The sequence below is a fragment of the Clarias gariepinus genome, chromosome 25, assembly GCF_024256425.1.
Source record: "Clarias gariepinus isolate MV-2021 ecotype Netherlands chromosome 25, CGAR_prim_01v2, whole genome shotgun sequence".
Lineage (NCBI taxonomy): Eukaryota > Metazoa > Chordata > Actinopteri > Siluriformes > Clariidae > Clarias > Clarias gariepinus.
This window is the reverse complement of record NC_071124.1, coordinates 947,501-972,500: the sequence shown is the minus strand read 5'-3', so window position 1 is coordinate 972,500 and position 25,000 is coordinate 947,501. Positions and strand designations below refer to the sequence as shown.

Genomic DNA, 25,000 nt, shown 5'->3' with positions numbered 1-25,000 from the left:
GGGGCCAGATAGCCCTCCAAACGAAGAATTTTCGGGACCTCACTTCAAATGAAGAGCTAAGCGAAATTTTCAACATGGCTGCTCACTCGAGCGAGCAGACCCGTAAATATAACTAATTTTTGCCATTAATAAGGATTTTTCACATTAATAAGAAGTTTTCACAGTTCAGTAGCACGGCAGTTGGCAGAGCATTTAATAACGCATTGTTTGTTTTGCTTACGGCCATACTGTATGTGTACATGTAAATGAACGGATACGTATGATGACGTATAACAGTGTTGTAGTGGTGTCCCATTTCTTAGGGGAAATATTTTAACCCTAGAAAATAGAATTGGGATTGGGCTGGAGTGTAATACCCATTTTCCATCAGGGTGGTTCTAGAGTTCGGAGTTGTGCCAAGTATTATCCCCAAAAACTAACAGTTTGTGAAAACTCAATATGCAGCTCAAACACCAGAAGAACCGCTCGCAAAGTGACTCAAACACACTGACTCTCTATCACCGGGGAAACACAAAGTCAGTTCTTCAGAGGTTCTCAGTGGAACCATCAGCAGACAAGAACTAGCACCTGGTTCACTTTTGTGGAAAAGAGAGAGATAGAGGGAGGGAGAGAGGGAGAGAGAAAAAGAGAGAGCAAGAGAGAGAGAGGGAGAGAGGGAGAGAGAGAGGGAGAGGGGGAGAGAGGGGGGGAGACAGAGAGAGAGGAACAGAGAGAGAGGGAGAGAGAGAGGGAGAGAGAGGGAGAGAGAGATGTTCATATTCACTTCTCATCATAGTTTTAGAATTGGATTGGGTGTGATATGTGTTTCTTCTATTATAATCTTTTATTCTTCTTTAATAAAAGTTAATATTGATTAATTAAATGCTGACGATCTTCCTGTAACACATCTGCTCATTTAATTATTGTAATATTGATTAATATTAATGTTTTATATATATTAATGTAAATTGTGTATTTGGTTCTTGATCGTTGTTCATTTTTCTCTTTTACACCTCCGATTTATTTCCTTTAGCAGCGTTATTGAGACACTTACTCCAGATAACACACACACACACACACACACACTGAATCTACTGAACATTATCATCAGACCTGGAAGATTAATAAGATCCTAAAAAAACAATCCAGCAAATAACTAACGGGACAAAAAAAACCCTTATGATTCCATCATCATAAAGAATGATCAAAGAAAGTGATGTGAGACAGGTCTGATGTGAGTCAGGGTATGTGGGTGAGACAAGGGCTGATGTGAGACATGTGGGGGGTTAGACAGGGCATGGCGGTGAGGCAGGAATGATGTGAGACAGGGCATAAGGCATAAGACAAGATGTTAGACAGGGTGTAAGGGGTGAGACAGTGCTAATATGAGACTGAATGTGATGGTGAGACAGGGTGGGGGTGAGACGATCTAATGTGAGACAGGGCCTGATAAGTGAGACAGGGTGTGGGGGTGAGACAGGTCTGATGTGAGACAGGGCATGATAAGTGAGACAGGGTGTGGGGGTGAGACAGGGAATGATGTGAGACAGGGTGTGGGTGTGAAAAAAGGAATTATATGTGAGACAGGGTGTTGTGGTAAGACAAGGATGAGTTCGGAAAGGGTGTGGGGTGTGAGACAGGGTGTAGGTATGAGACAGGGCATTATAGGTGAGACAGGGTGTGGGGTGAGACAGGGCATGGTAGGTGAGACAGGGTTTGGGTGTGAGAGAGGGAATGATAGGTGAGACAGGGTGTGGGTGTGAAAAAAGGAATGATATGTGAGACAGGGTGTTGTGGTGAGACAAGGATGATATTGGAAAGGGTGTGAGACAGGGTGTAGGTATGAGACAGGGCATTATAGGTAAGACAGGGTGTAGAGGTGAGACAGGGTGGCGATGAGACAGGGCATGATAGATGAGACAGGTTGTGGGGGTGACCCAGGGTGTAGGTGTGAGAGAGAGAATGATAGGTGAGACAGGGTGTGGGGGTGTGACACAGGGTGTGGGGGTGTGAGACTGTGTGTGGGGGTGTGTGTGAGACAGGGTGTGGGGGGGGTGTGAGACAGGGTGTGGGGGGGGTGTGAGACAGGGTGTGGGGGTGTGAGACTGGGTGTGGGGTGTGAGACAGGGTGTGGGGGTGTGAGACAGGGTGTGGGGGTGTGAGACAGGGTGTGGGGGTGTGAGACTGTGTGTGGGGTGTGGGGTGTGAGACAGGGTGGGGGGTGTGTGAGACAGGGTGGGGGGTGTGTGAGACAGGGTGGGGGGTGTGTGAGACTGGGTGGGGGGTGTGAGACTGGGTGTGGGGGTGTGAGACTGGGTGTGGGGGTGTGAGACTGGGTGTGGGGTGTGAGACAGGGTGTGAGACAGGGTGTGAGGGTGTAAGACAGGGTGTGGGGGGGTGTGAGACAGGGCGTGGGGGTGTGAGACAGGGCGTGGGGGTGTGGTACAGGGTGTGGGGGTGTGAGACTGGGTGTGGGGGGGTGTGGTACAGGGCGTGGGGGTGTGAGACAGGGCGTGGGGGTGTGAGACAGGGCGTGGGGGTGTGAGACAGGGCGTGGGGGTGTGGTACAGGGTGAGGGGGTGTGAGACAGGGTGTGGGGGTGTGAGACGGTGTGAGACAGGGCGTGGGGGTGTGAGACAGGGTGTGGGGGTGTGAGACAGGGTGTGGGACAGGGTGTGGGGGTGTGAGACAGGGCGTGGGGGTGTGAGACAGGGTGTGGGGGTGTGGGACAGGGTGTGGGGGTGTGAGACAGGGTGTGGGACAGGGTGTGGGGGTGTGAGACAGGGTGTGGGGGTGTGAGACAGGGTGTGGGACAGGGTGTGGGGGTGTGAGACAGGGTGTGGGGGTGTGAGACAGGGTGTGGGGGTGTGAGACAGGGTGTGGGGGTGTGAGACAGGGTGTGGGGGTGTGGTACAGTACAGTAGAGAGTCTGCGGTGGGTCGTGTCGAGTCTCTCAGCAGCACAGCGGCGAGTGTTTGAGCTCTGAAGAGGGAAACTATCACATGACACAGCAGCGGCTCTCGGCTCTTATTCAGTTAAACTGAAAGCTGCTCTCAGAGACAAGCAATGATCACACACACACACACACACACACACACACACACACACACACACACACACACACAAAACCCCAACAGAGTGCATTAATATAAACCTACACTATTATTAGAGCTGCTGTTAGAGAGCATTAATCAACAGCTTCTGACCAATCAGTGCAGGATAAAGTAGCAGCATGGTGTGTGTGTGTGTGTGTGTGTGTGTGTGTGTGTGTGACAGACTATGAGCTGCAGTCTGTTCTTCATGTGGATCTTAGATAACACCTTAATAAAACATTAACAAGACTCAAACCACATTAAACTGATGGTTTATAAAGAGCAGGGAGTTGATTATTCATTATTCTACAGATGTGATCAGACACAAACCCACAGTGTTTTTACTCCAATACAGAGATCAGACCAGGGACAGTCAACTGCTACTGAATTATAGAGAGGAATTACAAAAAAATCTCATGTGGAAATAAAACAGAGAGAAAGAGACAGAGAGAGAGAGAGACTAACAAATACACACACACACACACACACACACACACACACACACACACACAGAACAGTGGAGAAATGAAATTAAATCCCAAACCAAACTACAGACTCAACACTAAACACAGAAATCCAATCATCTGAAGATCTAAAGAACTAAAATCAGAAAAAACTGATTCTGATTAAACATTGAGTGACGGATGACGGATTAGAAACAGAAAAAGAAAAACACACCAAAACGTATAAACCCCCGGAGCAGAGACACACTGCAGTCCGATCTGTCCAAAACACCACCAGATTAGACAGGAAGATTTCTTTAAATTCACAGCCAAACGTCTCTCTGAGCGCCGAGCAGCAGCTCCACTGGGTTTCAGGGGAACGTGAGGGAACGTGAGGGAACGTGAGGGAACATATGGGAACGTGAGGGAACATATGGGAACGTGAGGGAACGTATGTGAACATGAAGGAACATGCTCCACCGCAGATACATCTATATTCACTCTTCCTCGTGGTAGAAACACTCATATAGTCTTATCTAATTAAAATAAATATTTTTTTATTTTATCTAACCTAATCCACTCTCACTTTATCTTAAATTATTTTTATTTTATCACCTAACCAAATCTAATCTAACCTAACATAGTCTAATCTAACATAACCTAATCTTATCTAATCTAACCTAATCTTGTCACCAAATTTATTTTACCTAATTTAATCTAATCTATTTTTATCCAATCTCATCTAACCTAATCTAACATAGTTTCACCTAATCTAATCTAATCTAACCTAAAATAATCTTAATCTAAACCACTGACATCTGATATAATATAAATCTAATTTTATCTAAAATAATCTAATCTAACCTAATCTAATCTAACCAAATCTAAACTAGTCTAATCTAATATAACCTACTTTACCTAATCTAGCATAATCTCATCTAATCTTATCTAATCTAATGTAATTGAATCTAAAATAATCTAATCTAGTTTTAACCCAATCTGCTGTAATATTTTGTGTTCTAATCCAGAGTAAGTGATCAGCGCTGCTCCTGTCTGCACTGCGCCTCCTCACTCTCACACACACTTATCATGGGTTTATTATTCATTATTGTTTTCTTTTCTTTTATTTGTCTTATTGTTTGTTTAAAATGTCTGTTATTATAATCAGCTTTGGCAACATTGTTAACAACGTCATGTCAATCAAACACTTAAATAGAGAGACTTAAATAGACACTCAAACACCACCAAATCTGGACTGACTAATGTGTGAAACAAACATAAAGAGCACACACACACACACACACACACACACCAGCTGCAAAATGAAATTTTGAAATTTCTAACCTAATCGAATGTAATCCAATCTAATCTAATTGTGTCTAACCTCATCTAAAAATAATCTAACCCAAATTAATCCAGTTTAACCTAATCCAATCTCATCTAACCTCATCTCACCTAATCTTATGTAATTTAACCCAATTTAACTGAAACATAATCTTAATCTAATATTAGTGCACACCGCACACCTCTGCCTAGCATCCTGCTCGCCAACGTCCAGTCACTGGAAAACAAGCTCGATGACCTCAGGGCCAGGGTAAAGTTCCAGAGAGACATTCGGGACTGCAATCTCCTCTACTTCACCGAGACATGGCTGAACCCAGTGGTGCCGGACCACGCCATCCAGCCAGCCGAGTTCTTCTCGGTTCACCGCATGGACAGGACACGGGACTCGGGGAAGTCAAGGGGAGGCGGCGTGTGTTTAATGGTGAACAGCAGCTGGTGCAACAGCGCGAGTGTTGTTTCTCTCACACGCTCCTGCACACCAAATCTGGAACTACTGTCCATCATGTGTCGTCCTTTTTATCTTCCTCGGGAGTTCACATCGGTCATAATCAGTGCCATTTATATTCCACCACAAGTGGACACGGACACTGCCTTATGCGAGCTGCATGAGGCACTCACACAACAACAAACACAACACCGGGACGCTGCGCTTATTGTGGCGGGGGACTTTAACAGTGCCAACCTCAAACGCGCAGCGCCGAACTTTTATCAGCACATCACCTGCCCCACCAGGGGCGAAAGGACACTGGATCACTGTTACACTACAGTCAAGGACGGCTACAAGGCACAATCTTTGCCCACCGTTTGGTAAATCCGACCACGCTGCCATCTTCCTCATGCCAAAATACAAACAAAAGCTGAAACAGGAAGTTCCGGTTCAGAGGGAGGTCGCGCGCTGGACGGACCAAACGGTGGCCGCGTTACAGGACCCACTCGATGACGCAGACTGGGACATGTTCAGAACCAGCTCCAATGGTGACGTCAGCGTGTTTACGGAAGCGGTTGTGGGATTCATCGGGAAACTAGCGGACGATACCGTAGAAAGAAAGACTATTAAAACGTTTCCCAACCAGAAGCCGTGGGTGGATAAAACCATCCGCGACGCTCTGAAATCTCGCACCGCTGCCTACAACACGGGACTCGTGTCGGGGGACATGGAACCGTACAAGGCTGCGTCATACAGCGTCCGAAAGGCGGTGAAAGAGGCGAAGCAGCGCTACAGGAGGAAACTAGAGTCACAACTCCAACAGAGTGACTCTAGGAGCCTGTGGCAGGGATTAAGGACAATAACGGATTATAAAGCACCAACATCCGGTATGATAAACGCAGACGTGTCTCTGGCAGACGAGCTGAACACTTTCTACGCTCGCTTCGAGGCTGCAGCTAAAGATGCTAGCGATGCTAATGCTAGCGGCGGTAACGGCTGCAGACAGGAAGTCACTGCCAGCACCGGAAGCGCGTTCATCATCACAGAGCATGACGTGAGGAGAGCCTTCAAGAGAGTAAACACCAGGAAAGCAGCAGGACCAGACGGCATCTCAGGCCGTATCCTCAGAGCCTGCGCTGACCAGCTAGCACCTGTGTTCACTGAGATATTCAACATCTCTATATCTCAGTCGGTGATTCCCACATGCTTCAAAGAGTCCATTATTGTTCCTGTCCCAAAGAAACCTCAAACTGCTTCTCTTAATGACTATCGCCCTGTAGCCCTCACTTCAGTAGTGATGAAGTGCTTTGAACGCCTGGTCAGACACTTCATCATCTCTTTACTACCAGACACACTGGACCCACTACAGTTTGCTTATCGTCCAAACCGTTCCACGGACGATGCAATCTCTCATCTCCTCCATACATCTCTCACTCACCTGGACACTCAGAGGGGGAATTATGTGAAAATGCTCTTCATCGACTACAGCTCTGCATTTAATACCATAATTCCCTCCACACTCACCACCAAGCTGGAGCACCTGGGACTCAGCTCATCAATGTGTCAGTGGATCTCCAATTTTCTGACTGGCAGACCACAGGCAGTAAGGATGGGCGGACATGTCTCAGCCCCCCTTACTCTCAGCACTGGAGCACCCCAGGGTTGTGTTCTGAGCCCCCTGCTGTACTCTCTGTACACCCACGACTGCATGGCCACTACCAGCTCCACCACCATCATCAAGTTTGCTGACGACACTGTTGTGGTGGGCCTGATCACGAACAACGATGAGACGGCCTACCTGGAGGAGGTTGGAAATCTGGAGAACTGGTGCCAGAGAAACAATCTCCTCCTGAACATCAGTAAGACAAAGGAGCTGATAGTGGACTTTAGTACAAAGCAGGTGAGGAACTACCAGACCCCCGTCATCAACAGGAGCCCAGTGGAGAGAGTGGACAGCTTCAGATACCTCGGTGTTCACATCACGCAGGACCTGGCATGGTCCTGTCACATCAACACCGTGGTAAAAAAGGCCCGGCAGCGTCTCTACCACCTCAGACGCTTGAGAGACTTTAGACTGCCCTCCAAGGTGCTCAGGAATTTCTACTCCTGCACCATAGAGAGCATCCTGACGGGAAATATCACGACCTGGTTCGGTAACAGCACCATGCAGGACAGACGAGCTCTACAGAGGGTGGTGCGATCAGCTGAGCACATCATCCGCATCGAGCTCCCTGACCTGCACTCGATCTTTAGCAAGCGGTGCTTGACCAAGACCAGGAAGATCGTGAAGGACCTCAGCCACCCCAATAACGGTCTGTTTACTCTGTTGCGGTCTGGAAAGCGATTCCGCTCCCTGAAGGCCAACACAGAGAGACTGAGGAGGAGTTTCTTCCCGCAGGCGATAAGGTCTCTCAACCACAACCACACCACTATGCAGAACTAACACAATCTTTTCATAATTGATCAAATCTATTAATCTTTTTACATCCATGAACACTATGGACAATTACACGCACACCTACCTTCACAACCACACTACATGTTTACGTCTACATCCTGGACCATTGCACAAAGACACTTTAATAACCTCTGCACAAAGACATTTTGCATATTTGCACACCCAGTACAGTATATTTCAATTTGCACAGTATATTTCTATTTTTATGTACATCATATTTCTATTTTTAGTTCTATTTTTCCTAGTTTAATTGAATTTTTCTATTTCTATCGTATTTCTTTTATTCATATTTATTTCTTATTTGTAAACTTTAATTCTCTTTTAGGGTCAATGGCAGTCGTATAAGCATTTCACTACATTTCATACTGTGTATGTGATAGTGGTGGGGGTGGGGGTGGGGGTGAGGGTGAGGGTGTGGGTGAGGGTGGGGGTGGGTGTAGTGGTGGTGGTTGGGGTGGTGGTGAGGGTGGTGGTGAGGGTGAGGGTGGTGGTGAGGGTGGTGGTGAAGCTGGGGGTGAGGGTGAGGGTGGGGGTGAGGGTGAGGGTGAGGGTGGTGGTGAAGCTGGGGGTGGGGGTGAGGGTGGGGGTGAGGGTGAGGGTGGGGGTGAAGCTGGGGGTGAGGGTGAGGGTAAGGGTGAGGGTGAGGGTGAGGGTGGTGGTGAAGCTGGGGGTGGGGGTGAGGGTGGGGGTGAGGGTGAGGGTGGTGGTGAAGCTGGGGGTGGGGGTGAGGGTGAGGGTGGGGGTGAGGGTGACCACTCCGCGGTTTACAGACAGACAGAGCGGCAGACGGGAGCGGTTGCTAGACAATCCCACCACGCTGGCAATTAGAGCGAACGCACTACACAAAAAAAAACACCAACAAAATTCAATTCAATTTTATTTGTATAGCGCTTTTAACAATTGGCATTGTCCCAAAGCAGCTTTACACAATCAAAAGAATTATTTAAGTTTGTATGGAATTTGAATGTGTATGAATCAACATGGTCAGATGGTCCAACAGAACCGCCGTATGAGTGAAGGAGAGAAACCCAGGCAGGAGAAAGACTCAGAGACATGAGCGCCTCTCGCCACAGTGTGAATCTTTTTTAAATTGTGAGAGTTAATAGAAGAGGTGTAGAAGTGCCCTTCCCTGAGTGCTGTATAGTTTCTCACGCTAACTGATTATCCCCCGCTGTAATAAACACCCCGGGGCCGACGCCCCTCAGCAACGCCTGCGCTGGGGCTCCGACAGTAAACAACACACTCACTGGGCCACACTCACGCCCGCTAGAACACACACGGTCACACTGTGTGGTATAATCAACAGTCACTGCTCCCGTCTGCACCGCGCCTCCGCACTTACACACACACACACACCCACACACACACACACACACACACTCACACACACACACTTATCATCTGTTTATTTGTTTTCATCATCAGTTATTTTGTTCTTTTACTTCTTTTATCGTTTGTGTATTATCATCATGTCAATAAAACACTTATATTTATAGAGAGAGAGAAACAGGGGAAGGGACAGAGATGGAGGGACAAAAGAGAGATGGACAGGGAGAGAGAGACAGAGAGGGACAAAAAAGAGAGAGAGAGAAAGAAAAGAGGGGCAGCGAGAGAGAGAGAGAGAGAGAGAAGAAATGGCACACACACACACACGCACACACACGCACGCACACACACACAGACCCACACACACACACACACACGCACACACAGACACACACGCACACACACACAGACAGACCCACCCACACACACACACACGCACACACAGACCCACACGCACACACACACACGCACACACAGACCCACACGCACACACACACAGACAGACCCACACAAACACACATGCACACACAGACACACACACACACTTGCACACACAGACAGACACACACACACACACACAGACCCACACGCACACACATGCACACACAGACACACACACAGACACACACACACACACACAGACCCACCTGTAGACAAAGGTGAAGAGTTTCTGGAAGATGGCGTGTGGCAGCGAGAAACAACTGGCCATGAGCCAAATGAAGACGATACACACAGCGCTCTGACCGGTGCACATCCGCGGCTTTAGAGGATACAGGATCACCTACACACACACGCACACACACCACACACAGACACACACACACACAATGCAGTGTAAAGCACTTAAGAGTTAATTAATGTAATGCAGACCGGGGAGACCAGGGTACGGCTGGAGGTTCGGTTAGGAAGCAAAGCTACACACTTCAGGACGGAGACGGAGCAGAGTGCTTGTGTTCACTTTATGGACTTTATAAGCGCTCGGGGGCTGGGTGTGTGTGTGGTGGGTGTGGCTGTAGTGGGTGTGTGGTGTGTGTAGTGGGTGTGTGGTGTGTGTGGATGTGTAGTGGGTGTGGGGTGTGTGTGTGTGTGTGTGTGTGTGTGTGTGTGTGTGTGTTGGGTGTGTGTGTGTGTGGTGTGTGTGTGTGTGTGTGTGTGTGGTGGGTGTGTGTGTGTGTGTGTGTGTGGTGTGTGTGTGGTGGGTGTGTGTGTGTATGTGTGGTGTGTGTGGGTGTGTGTGTGGGTGTGTAGTGGGTGTGGGGTGGGTATGTGTGGTGTGTGTGGTGTGTGTGGGTGTGTGTGGGGTGGGTGTGTGTGGCTGTGGTGTGTGGTGGGTGTGTGTGGCTGTGGTGTGTGGTGTGTGTGTGTGTGGTGTGTGGTGTGTGTGTGGTGTGTGTGTGTGTGGTGTGTGTGTGTGTGTGGTGTGTGTGTGGTGTGTGTGTGGTGTGTGTGTGTGGTGTGTGTGTGGTGGGTGTGTGTGTGTGTGGTGTGTGTGGGTGTGTGTGTGGGTGTGTAGTGGGTGTGGGGTGTGTATGTGTGGTGTGTGTGTGTGGTGTGTGTGGATGTGTGTGTGTGGTGTGTGTGTGTGTGTGGTGTGTGTGTGGCTGTGGTGTGTGTGGCTGTGGTGTGTGTGGCTGTGGTGTGTGTGTGTGGTGTGTGTGGGTGTGTGTGTGTGGTGTGTGTGGGTGTGTGTGTGGTGTGGGTGGGTGTGTGTGTGTGGTGTGTGTGGGTGAGGTGTGTGTGGCTGTGGTGTGTGTGTGTGGTGTGTGGGTGTGTAGTGGGTGTGGGGTGTGTGTGGGTGTGTGTGTGTGGTGTGTGTGGGTGTGGTGTGTGTGTGGTGTGTGTTGTGGGTGTGGGGTGTGTGTGTGTGTGTGTGGTGTGTGTGGGTGTGGTGTGTGTGTGTGTGTGTGTGGTGTGTGTGTGTGTGTGTGTGTGGTGTGTGTGTGGGTGTGTGTGTGTGTGGTGTGTGTGTGTGGTGTGTGGTGTGTGTGTGTGTGGTGTGCGTGGTGTGTGTGTGGGTGTGTGTGTGTGGTGTGTGTGTGGGTGTGTGTGGTGTGCGTGGTGTGTGTGTGGTGTGTGTGGCTGTGGTGTGTGTGAGTGTGTGTGTGTGTGGTGTGGGTGTGTGTGTGTGGTGTGTGTGTGTGTGTGTGTGTGGTGTGTGTGGTGTGTGTGGTGTGTGTGTGTGTGTGTGGGGTGTGTGGTTGGTGTGTGTGTGTGGTGTGTGTGGTGTGTGTGTGGTGTGTGTGTGGGGGGGTGCGTGGTGTGTGTGTGGTGTGGCGCAGGTTTAACTTCTGTAATGATGGGGAGACGGGTTTCGTTTCCCTTTATATATTTATATATATATATTCTCTTGTGTTTTATAACACTTTTACACACGGCTCTGGAAAAAAAAGTCTCCCATGTTGTTTTTCTCTTACAGCTGCATGTGTTGGTGAGATGAACAGTTTTGGTTCATTATTTGTGACCTGCTGACAAGATTTCTCCTAAATTCTAAATATAACTATTGTTATTTACAGTGTATATTTAAAGGGAATGACATCATCACAACACATCAAGATTACCCAAGATCATGCCGTATTTACAGAACTTTAATAACTCAAATAAAACCAAATGCTAATCATTTGTAAACACATTGTGTTAACGCTTTGGCAAAATAACATTAATAAATCAGTATTCGGTGGAATAATTACAGCGTCCCTGAGTTTTGTCTCTCCACCTGTTTATCACTCGATGGTTTCTTCATCTTCCTCTTGATGACGTTTCCAGAAGTTTCCCAGGAATAAATTGCAGTGATCTCTTTGTTTTTTCATATCTGTGTATATACAGTATAATGTAGGGCTGCAACTAACGATTATTTTAATAATCGATTAATCTGTCGGTTACTTTTTTCTGATTAATCGGATAAAAGTCAAAAACCAAGAAAAGTATTAATTTCCAACCACATATTCAAAAACAGAACTAAAATCTTTAGTAAGTACACAAACATGTTGCTCCTCGAGCTGTTATAATAATAATAAAATTTAATTTTATAACACTAACACAAAATAGACATGTACGCTTTACATATATCTGCCAAATATATACAGTGGAGCCTTGGATTAAGAGCATAATTCGTTCCAGAAGCAGCTTGTATTCCAAAACACTCGCAAACCAAATCAAATTTTTAAAAAACACACTAACGGAATCACTGCTGTAAAGTAAAAATAAAACTAATTAACCTGTAGTTTACCTTTGAAAAGAATCGCGACAGAGCAGTGTTTCTGTGTAGAGCAGAGAGAAAGAGTGTGTGTGTGTGGGGGAGGGGGTTTCTTGTACATTTCCCAGCTACTTTGTGTTTTTTTTTTTAACATTTAAAACTGACAACTGTCTAAAATTTTCCTTCTTCTCTTTTCTTTATTTTTTATTCTTGTGTGTCAATAGAATTACTTTTACGCCGCACACCTAAGCTGTTAAAGTCACTCAGGGTGATTGTGTGGAATGTAAAGGGTCCAGGTCGCCTGTCAGAGAGAGAGGGAGGTGATGTAGTTTTGTTAAAAAGAAACTCATTTCTGCAGGGAGGAACACGAGAAACTGAAAAGACACGGTGACGGCAGTGACAGGAATGACGGGAGTGTTTTTTTTTTAAGTTTCAGTTCTCAGGAAAGAGGTACAGGCGTCCTTCTTCATAAAAACCTCCTGCTCATTTTTAAAGAACAGCATGAAGATGAGAAAGAAAGGATTTAACCGAACACTGATAAGGTGCTGATTATACAGACATGAAATTAATTTTTTTTATATTTAGGCACCAAACCAAGACTGAAAATGTAATTTATTTCCTCAGTATTACGCGTCTCTCGCTGGACTGTAGTGATGCGATATCGATACGTCTATAACAGGACGTCATTATTGATTAGTAAATCCTTTCAGAGTTATGCAATAGTTTGGTGTCACAGTGGTGTAGCACCGTCGCCTCCCACCTCCAGGGTTCGGGTTCGATTCCCGCCGCAGGGTCTGTGTGTATGGAGTGTGTATAGAGTGTGTATGGAGTGTGTATGGAGTGTGTATGGAGTGCGCATGTTCTCCCCGTGTTTGTTGGTTTCCCTCCACGTACTCCGGTTTCCTCCCACAGTCTAACGCTTAGAGACAGAACTGGAGCAGCTGAGTGTTTATCTCCGTCCCCGACTTTGATCAGACGCACAAGCGCAGTCTAATCTCATTAATGTACAGATTACAGCTGCACGATTTAAAAATAAAAAACACTGCGATTATTTTGACACACACTGCAATTTCGATTTTCATGCACTTAACTGTGCAGCACTTGTACAGATCCATGTTGGTGTTTGTGCGCTGTTTCAGGATCAAAACAAACAAACAATAAAAAACGTCAATGCCATTGTTGAGCCAAGAGAAACGACACACTCACACACAGTGCGCGTACACACACACACACACACACACACACACACGCACACACACACACACACACACACACACACACACAGACGCTTTCTTAACCGCAAAAAAAAATCATTACAGAATGTCATCACACCCTTCGAGCTCCTTCAAGCTGCACACTGATTGTGTATCAGGGAACGCGGAGTGTGTTCTCGTACGGAAGCTTCTCTCTCATGGTACACGGCACGCCGGCACGCCGCTCTGATAATCTTCACCTCCGAACGAGTATCGACTTGAGGACGTGCCATTTCTCACCCTGAAGGATGGAAGAAGGATTTTCAGCTCTGTATAAATAAGTCATGGTCTCCATGGTAACAGTATCTGCATGTGCAGGAGGTGTGTGGAAGGAGTCTCCAGTGTTAGCGCTCTGTAACAGTAACATTAAACCTGACGTTTCCTTAAAGCTGCTGGTGGTGATAAAAATAAATAAGTCAATTATTAAATGAGTGGAAATGAAGATTCTATACACCATTTGTTAAAAGACGTCATGTGTGTTATATTATTATGGGGTGCACTTATTAAACATCAGACAAAGCAGATTTAGACTCTCTCTCACACACACACACACACTGTGTTCCTGTTGATGTTAATTTGTTCCCCCTACAGAGGAAACTAATAATTCATAAATTGCTTTTTTCATTTCATTAGTCACTACAAAGCTCGTTCTAATTCCTCGACTCGGCCTCGAAGCTGCTGGTGTTTATATTACAGGAAGGAAAGGTTTGGTGCTGAGGATTAACGCAAAAGCGGAACGCGTTCCTGTGTCTGCCGCAGTGATGTCACTGATCAGTCATGTCTAATTAGTACAAAACATTCAGCCCAAGTCATTACAGCATCACGAGCGGACGAGCGCGGTCCGTACGCAGAGTGCAGATCATCCGTCAGGTTTCAAAACTGAAATAACACACATCAGGATTCAGAACTCAGCCGAGTTTACACACGCAAATAAGGGTGTGTCTCAGTCCAGGTGTCAGCTCACCTGTGATCGGTAACCTGGGACGCCCCGGCTTGATTTTCCCGCAACGCACCGTACCGAAGCCGTACCAGCTTTTCTCAGATTAAACTCGTTCAGGATCGACTTCAGGAACGTGGGAAAGCCCTTGTCAAGAGGTAATTTGTGACATTTCTTGCCGTCTTAATGTGCTTTAGACCCCCTGCACAAAACAACTGATGCAAGAAACACTTAGTTAAGTAAAGAGAAAACAAAGAAAGTCAATCATTACCCTTAGAAAGGGAGGTCAATCCATCAGAAATATCTCAAGAACTTTGAATGTATCCCAGAGTGCAGTCGCCAAAACCATCAAACGCTGTAATGAAACCTGCTCTCATGAGGACGTCCAAGGAAAGGATGACAAAGAGCTGCCTCCACTGCAGAAGATAAGTTTAGAATGACCAGCCTCAGAAACCGAAGATTTACAAAACCTCAGATTAGCTCACGTAGCAGACATTTCAACATCCACTGTTCAGAGGAGGCGGCGTTAGTCAGGCCTTCACGGTCGAATTGGGGCAAAGTAATTATTACTTCAAAAGAACAACAAGCAGAAGAGACTTGTTTGGGCGACAAAACACAAGGAATGGACAAGAAATCAGAGGAAAACTGTCCTTTGGTCTGGTGAGTCCTAATGTGAGATTTTTGGTTCTAACCAGTGTGTCTTTGTTAGATGATTGTTCAGATGGTTCCTGAATGTGTGGTTTCCACTGTGAAGCATGCAGGAGTAGGTGTGAGGGCGTGGCCGTGCTGTGCTGGTGACACTGTTGGTGTCTTAGTCAAAATCGAGGCCACACTCAACCAGCACGGCTACGACAGCATTCTGTAACGACACGCTATCCCGTCTAGTTTGCACTTAGTGGAAATATCTTATTTTTTCCAACAGAACAATGACCCCAACACACCTCCAGGTCATACAGTATAAGAGCTGTTTGTGAAAGGACGAGAGTGATGGAGTGCTGCATCAGGTTGTAGCACAGCCACATAAAGGACACTTTTATAGGGCGAGAGTAAGTCGGCACAATAATAAAATAAGCTGCAGTGCCTTATTAATCATGCCCGGGAGGGTTGTGTTTGCCTACCGATGATAATGCATTGGTTTCCATTTAAGCTCCCGCGAGAGCTGGCAGCCGGGCATCACGGGACCGGAGAGAGTATGGAGAAACAGCACGCTGTGGTTATCAGAATCATTAACGGAGATAAAGAGTACCGCGAAGTCTGTGCATTGCTGATTTTTCCCTTTGTTTGGACTACGGCCGACTGGACTGCTTCGGGATTTCACTCTTGCTCCAACATTGCCCTCCCGGTATTTTTTCCATCATTTCCGGTGAGACCGATTCATCTCTCTTCGCACACACACTCTTGGAATAACCTGGACCTGGACATTCTACACACTCCCACAACACACCACATTAATTTGTATATATTTTGTAAATAATAAGGTCTTTGTTTGTTTTGCTTGTTTCGTGTAACTCAATTTATTTAAATAATCTGATCGTTACAAGGTGCCTCCACCATCACTCATTTTAAATCCGGTTGAGGTGGTTTGGGATGAGTTAACCGGAGAGTGATGGAAAAGCAGCCAACAGGTACTCAACACCTCTGGGAACTGCTTCAGGATTGTTGGATAAGGTGTGGTACTTATGCCACCAGTGAGTAGATAAACAGGCTAACCTGAACGTCTGCTAGCTGCACAGTCATCATTCAGATTCACCATATTGAGACTGTGTTTGTTCCCCAAACTAAATAAAGATTTAGAAAGACTTAGAAAATCTGTTTAGTAATTTAGTTAACATAGAATTAGCTTGCAACTCTGATCTGAAGCTGGGACTGTTAAATATTAGATCTCTCACATCTAAAGCACTCACTGTTAATGAAACTATCACAGATCAGGAGTTTAATATACCGTGTTTAACAGAAACCTGGATTAAACAGAGGGAGTATGTAGCATAAAATGAAGATTATCCTCCTGGATACAGCTACATACAGCAGCCTCAAACAGACTTCATGAACTTTTTCAATAACAAAATTGTACCTAACAAAAATCTAACTATTAGTCAATTTCATTGATGCAGATGATAAACTGACCATATCAGATTAGAACCTAGAGTACTTTACTCCCCTTGAAGCGAGAGAACTAATTACACTCATCTCTTCTTCAAAATCATCCACTTGTGTACCAGATCTTATACAAACCATTTCAAACAAACAGTGCCACAAAAAAAACAGAACCTCTGTTAAAAACAAATCATTTAGAAGTTTTCACTCAGCAGTGGGTCCATTCCAAAATCTTTTAAATTAGCAGTTATCAAACCTATAATTAAGAAACCTGACCTCGACCCCTGTCAGCTGTTCAATTACAGGCCGATATCAAACCTCCCCTTTATCTCTAAGATTCTGGAAAAGATTGTACCGGAGCAGCTGTGCTCATATCTACATAGAAATGGCATACATGAACTGTATCAGTCAGGATTTAGGCCTCATCACAGTACAGAGACAGCACTCGTTAAAGTAGTAAATGACCTCCTATTATCCTCTGATCAGGGTTGTGTAACTATGCTTGTATTACTCGACCTCAGTGCAGCTTTTGACACTATTGATCACGCTATTCTTCTTCACAGATTAGAAAATGTAGTAGGAATTAAGGGTACAGCCCTCTCCTGGCTCAGATCCTATTTGACTGATCGTTATCAGTTTGTAGACTTTAATGGTGATTATTCTGCAGGTTCTCTAGTGGAGTTTGGCGTTCCGCAGGGTTCAGTTTTAGGCCCACTGCTTTTTTTTCTCTTTACATGCTTCCTCTGGGCAACATAACTAGTAAGCATGGTATTAGTTTTCATTGTTATGCTGATGACACACAGTTATACGTCCCAGCAAAACCAGCTCAATAAAGTTGATCAATGTGTGAAAGACATAAGAGATTGGATGTTAATTAACTTCCTGCTTAATCCTCTTAAGTCAGAAGTACTGATACTAGGACCACATGCAGCTGAAAGTATATGTTTTAATCACACTGTAACTTTTAGGTGGCCTTTCTGTTTCATCATGTGTGACAGTGGAAGACCTTGGTGTGATTATAGATTCCAGTCTTTATTTGAAGCTCATGAAGAAAATATTACCAGTATAGCTTTCTTTCATCTGTTTGATGCTTTGCTCCAATGTCCATATTTTAGAGAGCTATACAAATGAAATTGAATAGTTTATTATTATTCATTTTAGAAATATTACCAAGATAAGGAATGTCACTTAATGATGCAAAAAAATTTGTTTAAGCTTTTGTCACATCTAGGTTGGACTTTTCCAACGCCTTACTGTCTGGATATTTAATTAGGTGCATAAACAAGCTTCAGTTAGATACGAAGAACCAGAACCAGAAGATACAGGCACATCACTTTAAAGGGGTCATACAGCACTACATGCACTATTTTAAGCTGTTTGGACTGAACTGTGTGTTAGGAGAGTGCGTACACAACCACTCTACGATGATAAAGAGCCGCCCAGTGGTTTTCTTTTCGTTTATTACAATAACATCCCCCTTCTGAAATCAGGCCAATCACAAATGCCTGTCGATGTGACGCCAAACCGACAGAGGCCGCTCCTACACAAGTTGATTGGTGTTTTAGCAAAGACCCGCCCCGAGTGAGAATAAGCTGTCGGCCATTGTTTTTCGCCGCTGGAGCAAAATGGCACCTAAGCGAGTGTTGTGTACAGTTGTTGGGTGTAATAGCGAACACAGCAGTCGTCATTCACTACCTAGGGTTAGTGACCTAGGGTACCTACCTAGGGTTAGGTATCTGAGCCACTGAGGAGGCAGTGGCTGAATTTAGTTTTTGAAGCTAACGTCCCCGCCGATTTACCTAAATGCGTTCATGTTTGCGATAATCATTTTTCCCCAGACTGCTTTATAAACGCGGGTCAATATAAAGCAGGTTTTACTAGGAAGCTGCTCCTAAAAATCGGATCTGTACTAACGCTTCGTGTTCCTGCTTCATCTTCACCAGGCTCGGTGAGTGTGATTTATTTTACTATGACTCTTTGCAGATCGCCTTTTCTAATAATCACGATGAATGCGGAGTGTAAGTTAACTTATACTCTAATAGAACATGGTTATGGCTTCTTCTCCGTCTCTATATAATCCCTAATCGCCCGTTTATAATAAACAATGCATTAAGGTGACTGTCTAGTTGCAAACTGTGTACGTAGTCGGAAAACTATATTATGCTTACCTTTGTTACGTTAGATGGTTTATAACGATGTCTGTCGAAGATTAAGAAGTCATGTAAACACATCAGCAACACATCGCGTCCGTATCTCTCTCAGTAAGCTTCTCCGGTTTTTGTTGTTGTTGCTCGCGGCAGCGCAACAGCCCGTTAATTCATGCCCATGCAATGATGAAAGACAAATCGAGTCGATGCATGTCCATTCTTTTAATTTCTGCGTTGTCAGGCGATATTACAAACTTCCGCGTAGGTTCCGTACTTAAATCAAACCAAAAACGACTTAAGAAAACAGGCTCAGGCTCTATATTACAGCGTTTTCCAGTTTGGACTGCATTACCCACAAAGCATTGCCCGCACTGGACTACACTTCCGTGGCTATACCCCACGTGTCACGCCCCACAGAACTGGGGGGGGCGGGCTCAGCAGAGGTCATGAGCATTTAAATTAGCATGTACTGAAACAGGTTGCTGAGAACAGAGCTAGTTTTTACCAGGTAAAAGTAGTGTTTTTTTTACACAATCCTTTTGAATTTTTTATTAACATATAATACAAACTTTTCATTAGGACCCTAAAGATCATATTAACATTTAATGAAAAATATGATGTGTAGGACCTTTAAAGTCTTGGCTAAAAACCGATTAACTTAGCCAAGCATTTTTGTGAATAGATTTGCCTTAGGTAAAGGAGCAGATCCTTTCTTTCTTTCGTAACTTCATGCCCGCTTCTACGACTTTATCGATGGTAAGAGTCAGTTTTTGTTACTTAATATTAAAACTAGATAAAATTTTTTCTAAGACATTTAAAACTAAACTTGTATTTAAAAAAGAAAGTTCCTCACAGGAGTAAAAAAAATAATAATCCAATTAAATAAAATATGATCTGGGGGACTCATGGACGTAGAGTCTGGTATGTTTAGATGCTGTCCTCCCCACTCTCATTCATCACTCAGGATTGTGGACAGTGAAGTGACAGTAATGAAGTTACAGACTCTAATAATGTACTTTAAATGAATAATCCTACATAATAAGTCCACAAATGAGCTCCGCCTACACAGACGAGACGCCTTATATTAATCAGAGAGTTTATCTGGAGGAGGAATGTTTAATGGATAGAATTGTTTGTAAGCACTGAATGTACACGAGACTCATTCAGAGAGACACACACACACACACACACACACACACACACACACACTCCTACACTGACCCACGCTTACCTAAAGTGAGACGTGCGGCAGGTGAAACGTTTTCTGTCCTTAATTTTAGTTTTTAAGGCGAGTTGTGAACTGCGGGATTAGACCGTAGTGTGTGTTTATTATAGTAAGGGATGCGTGTGTGTGTGTGTATGTGTGTGTGTGTCTACCTGTCGTCTGTCCAATGCGATGGCTGAGAGTGTGAGTGTGGACACATGCAAAGAGCAATACTGCACAAAGCGGCTGATGTGGCACATCCCTCTGCCGAAAACCCACGTACTGTTCACAAAGCGCACCTACGGAACACACACACACACACACACACACACACACACACACACACACACACCATACGAAGGTTGTGAGGAACTTTCCAGAGACAATTATTTATAATTTATAATAAACTTTATTATAACCTCAAGAAACAAAATGAAACACATCAACTTAAATGTTTATATAAAAACATCCCCGGTGTGTGTGTGTGTGTGTGTGTGTGTGTGTGTGTGTGTGTGTACCAGGGTGAAGGGTGTGTTCAGCAGGGTGATGAGGATGTGTGTGTGTGTGTGTGTGTGTGTGTACCAGGGTGAAGGGTGTGTTCAGCAGGGTGATGAGGATGTGTGTGTGTGTGTGTGTGTGTGTACCAGTGTGAAGGGTGTGTTCAGCAGGGTGATGAGGATGTGTGTGTGTGTGTGTGTGTGTGTGTGTGTGTGTGTGTGTGTGTGTGTGTGTACCATGGTGAAAGTTGTGTTCTGCAGGGTGATGAGGGTGTGTGTGTGTGTGTGTGTGTGTGTGTGTGTGTGTGTGTGTGTGTGTACCAGGGTGAAGGGTGTGTTCAGCAGGGTGATGAGTGTGTGTGTGTGTGTGTGTGTGTGTGTACCAGGGTGAAGGGTGTGTTCAGCAGGGTGATGAGTGTGTGTGTGTGTGTGTGTGTGTGTGTGTGTGTACCAGGGTGAAGGGTGTGTTCAGCAGGGTGATATGTGTGTGTGTGTGTGTGTGTGTGTGTACCAGGGTGAAGGGTGTGTTCAGCAGGGTGATGAGGATGTGTGTGTGTGTGTGTGTGTGTGTGTGTGTGTGTGTGTGTACCAGGGTGAAGGGTGTGTTCAGCAGGGTGATGAGGATGTGTGTGTGTGTGTGTGTGTGTGTGTACCAGGGTGAAGGGTGTGTTCAGCAGGGTGATGAGGATGTGTGTGTGTGTGTGTGTGTGTGTGTGTGTGTACCAGGGTGAAGGGTGTGTTCAGCAGGGTGATGAGGATGTGTGTGTGTGTGTGTGTGTGTGTGTGTGTGTGTGTGTGTGTGTGTGTGTGTGTGTACCAGGGTGAAGGGTGTGTTCAGCAGGGTGATGAGGTTGTGTGTGTGTGTGTGTGTGTGTGTGTGTGTGTGTGTACCAGGGTGAAGGGTGTGTTCAGCAGGGTGATGAGGATGTGTGTGTGTGTGTGTGTGTGTGTGTGTGTGTGTGTACCAGGGTGAAGGGTGTGTTCAGCAGGGTGATGAGGATGTGTGTGTGTGTGTGTGTGTGTGTGTGTACCAGGGTGAAGGGTGTGTTCAGCAGGGTGATGAGGATGTGTGTGTGTGTGTGTGTGTGTGTGTGTGTGTGTGTACCAGTGTGAAGGGTGTGTTCAGCAGGGTGCTGTGTGTGTGTGTGTGTGTGTGTGTGTGTGTGTGTGTGTGTGTGTGTGTGTGTGTACCAGGGTGAAGGGTGTGTTCAGCAGGGTGATGAGGATGTGTGTGTGTGTGTGTGTGTGTGTGTGTGTGTGTGTACCAGGGTGAAGGGTGTGTTCAGCAGGGTGATGAGGATGTGTGTGTGTGTGTGTGTGTGTGTGTGTGTGTGTGTGTGTGTGTACCAGGGTGAAGGGTGTGTTCAGCAGGGTGATGAGGATGTGTGTGTGTGTGTGTGTGTGTGTACCAGGGTGAAGGGTGTGTTCAGCAGGGTGATGAGGATGTGTGTGTGTGTGTGTGTGTGTATGTGTGTGTGTGTGTGTGTGTACCAGGGTGAAGGGTGTGTTCAGCAGGGTGATGAGGATGTGTGTGTGTGTGTGTGTGTGTGTGTACCAGGGTGAAGGGTGTGTTCAGCAGGGTGATGAGGATGTGTGTGTGTGTGTGTGTGTGTGTGTGTGTGTGTGTGTGTACCAGGGTGAAGGGTGTGTTCAGCAGGGTGATGAGGGTGTGTGTGTGTGTGTGTGTGTGTGTGTGTGTGTGTACCAGGGTGAAGGGTGTGTTCAGCAGGGTGATGAGGATGTGTGTGTGTGTGTGTGTGTGTGTGTGTGTGTGTGTGTGTGTGTGTACCAGGGTGAAGGGTGTGTTCAGCAGGGTGATGAGGATGTGTGTGTGTGTGTGTGTGTGTGTGTGTGTGTGTGTGTGTGTACCAGGGTGAAGGGTGTGTTCAGCAGGGTGATGAGGATGTGTGTGTGTGTGTGTGTGTGTGTGTGTGTGTGTGTGTGTGTGTGTGTGTACCAGGGTGAAGGGTGTGTTCAGCAGGGTGATGAGGATGTGTGTGTGTGTGTGTGTGTGTGTGTGTGTGTGTGTACCAGGGTGAAGGGTGTGTTCAGCAGGGTGATGAGGATGTGTGTGTGTGTGTGTGTGTGTGTGTGTGTGTGTGTGTGTGTGTACCAGGGTGAAGGGTGTGTTCAGCAGGGTGATGAGGATGTGTGTGTGTGTGTGTGTGTGTGTGTGTGTGTGTACCAGGGTGAAGGGTGTGTTCAGCAGGGTGATGAGGATGTGTGTGTGTGTGTGTGTGTGTGTGTGTGTGTGTGTACCAGGGTGAAGGGTGTGTTCAGCAGGGTGATGAGGATGTGTGTGTGTGTGTGTGTGTGTGTGTGTGTGTGTGTACCAGGGTGAAGGGTGTGTTCAGCAGGGTGATGAGGATGTGTGTGTGTGTGTGTGTGTGTGTGTGTACCAGGGTGAAGGGTGTGTTCAGCAGGGTGATGAGGATGTGTGTGTGTGTGTGTGTGTGTGTGTGTGTGTGTGTACCAGGGTGAAGGGTGTGTTCAGCAGGGTGTTGTGTTTGTGTGTGTGTGTGTGTGTGTGTGTGTGTGTGTGTGTGTGTGTGTGTACCAGGGTGAAGGGTGTGTTCAGCAGGGTGATGAGGATGTGTGTGTGTGTGTGTGTGTGTGTGTGTGTGTGTGTGTGTGTGTGTGTACCAGGGTGAAGGGTGTGTTCAGCAGGGTGATGAGGATGTGTGTGTGTGTGTGTGTGTGTGTACCAGGGTGAAGGGTGTGTTCAGCAGGGTGATGAGGATGTGTGTGTGTGTGTGTGTGTGTATGTGTGTGTGTGTGTGTGTGTACCAGGGTGAAGGGTGTGTTCAGCAGGGTGATGAGGCTGTGTGTGTGTGTGTGTGTGTGTGTGTACCAGGGTGAAGGGTGTGTTCAGCAGGGTGATGAGGATGTGTGTGTGTGTGTGTGTGTGTGTGTGTGTGTGTGTACCAGGGTGAAGGGTGTGTTCAGCAGGGTGATGAGGGTGTGTGTGTGTGTGTGTGTGTGTGTGTGTGTGTGTGTGTGTGTGTACCAGGGTGAAGGGTGTGTTCAGCAGGGTGATGAGGATGTGTGTGTGTGTGTGTGTGTGTGTGTGTGTGTGTGTGTGTGTGTGTACCAGGGTGAAGGGTGTGTTCAGCAGGGTGATGAGGATGTGTGTGTGTGTGTGTGTGTGTGTGTGTGTGTGTGTGTGTGTACCAGGGTGAAGGGTGTGTTCAGCAGGGTGATGAGGATGTGTGTGTGTGTGTGTGTGTGTGTGTGTGTGTGTGTGTGTGTGTGTACCAGGGTGAAGGGTGTGTTCAGCAGGGTGATGAGGATGTGTGTGTGTGTGTGTGTGTGTGTGTGTGTGTGTGTACCAGGGTGAAGGGTGTGTTCAGCAGGGTGATGAGGATGTGTGTGTGTGTGTGTGTGTGTGTGTGTGTGTGTGTGTGTGTGTACCAGGGTGAAGGGTGTGTTCAGCAGGGTGATGAGGATGTGTGTGTGTGTGTGTGTGTGTGTGTGTGTGTGTACCAGGGTGAAGGGTGTGTTCAGCAGGGTGATGAGGATGTGTGTGTGTGTGTGTGTGTGTGTGTGTGTGTGTGTGTGTGTGTGTGTACCAGGGTGAAGGGTGTGTTCAGCAGGGTGATGAGGATGTGTGTGTGTGTGTGTGTGTGTGTAACAGGGTGAAGGGTGTGTTCAGCAGGGTGTTGAGGATGTGTGTGTGTGTGTGTGTGTGTGTGTGTGTGTGTGTGTGTACCAGGGTGAAGGGTGTGTTCAGCAGGGTGATGAGGATGTGTGTGTGTGTGTGTGTGTGTGTGTGTGTGTGTGTGTACCAGGGTGAAGGGTGTGTTCAGCAGGGTGATGAGGATGTGTGTGTGTGTGTGTGTGTGTGTGTGTGTGTGTGTGTGTACCAGGGTGAAGGGTGTGTTCAGCAGGGTGATGAGGGTGTGTGTGTGTGTGTGTGTGTGTGTGTGTGTGTACCAGGGTGAAGGGTGTGTTCAGCAGGGTGATGAGGATGTGTGTGTGTGTGTGTGTGTGTGTACCAGGGTGAAGGGTGTGTTCAGCAGGGTGATGAGGATGTGTGTGTGTGTGTGTGTGTGTGTGTGTGTACCAGGGTGAAGGGTGTGTTCAGCAGGGTGATGAGTGTGTGTGTGTGTGTGTGTGTGTGTGTGTGTGTGTGTGTGTGTGTACCAGGGTGAAGGGTGTGTTCAGCAGGGTGATGAGTGTGTGTGTGTGTGTGTGTGTGTGTGTACCAGGGTGAAGGGTGTGTTCAGCAGGGTGATGAGTGTGTGTGTGTGTGTGTGTGTGTGTGTGTGTGTGTACCAGGGTGAAGGGTGTGTTCAGCAGGGTGATATGTGTGTGTGTGTGTGTGTGTGTGTGTACCAGGGTGAAGGGTGTGTTCAGCAGGGTGATGAGGATGTGTGTGTGTGTGTGTGTGTGTGTGTGTGTGTGTGTGTGTACCAGGGTGAAGGGTGTGTTCAGCAGGGTGATGAGGATGTGTGTGTGTGTGTGTGTGTGTGTGTGTGTGTGTGTGTACCAGGGTGAAGGGTGTGTTCAGCAGGGTGATGTGGATGTGTGTGTGTGTGTGTGTGTGTGTGTGTGTACCAGGGTGAAGGGTGTGTTCAGCAGGGTGATGAGGGTGTGTGTGTGTGTG

At 46.6% G+C, this 25,000-nt stretch overlaps 1 protein-coding gene across 1 annotated transcript in view; it reads right to left on the bottom strand.

Moving 5' to 3' along the window:
- LOC128513201 (G-protein coupled receptor 83-like) overlaps positions 1–25,000 on the bottom strand; it is a 41,894-nt gene that overhangs the window by 4,048 nt on the left and 12,846 nt on the right. The window contains exons 2-3 of the mRNA XM_053486894.1: positions 20,071–20,196; positions 9,717–9,850 (exon numbers count right to left, since the gene is read on the bottom strand). Of these exons, the coding sequence (XP_053342869.1) occupies positions 9,717–9,850; positions 20,071–20,196 (260 nt within the window). The remainder of the gene's footprint in view (positions 1–9,716; positions 9,851–20,070; positions 20,197–25,000) is intronic.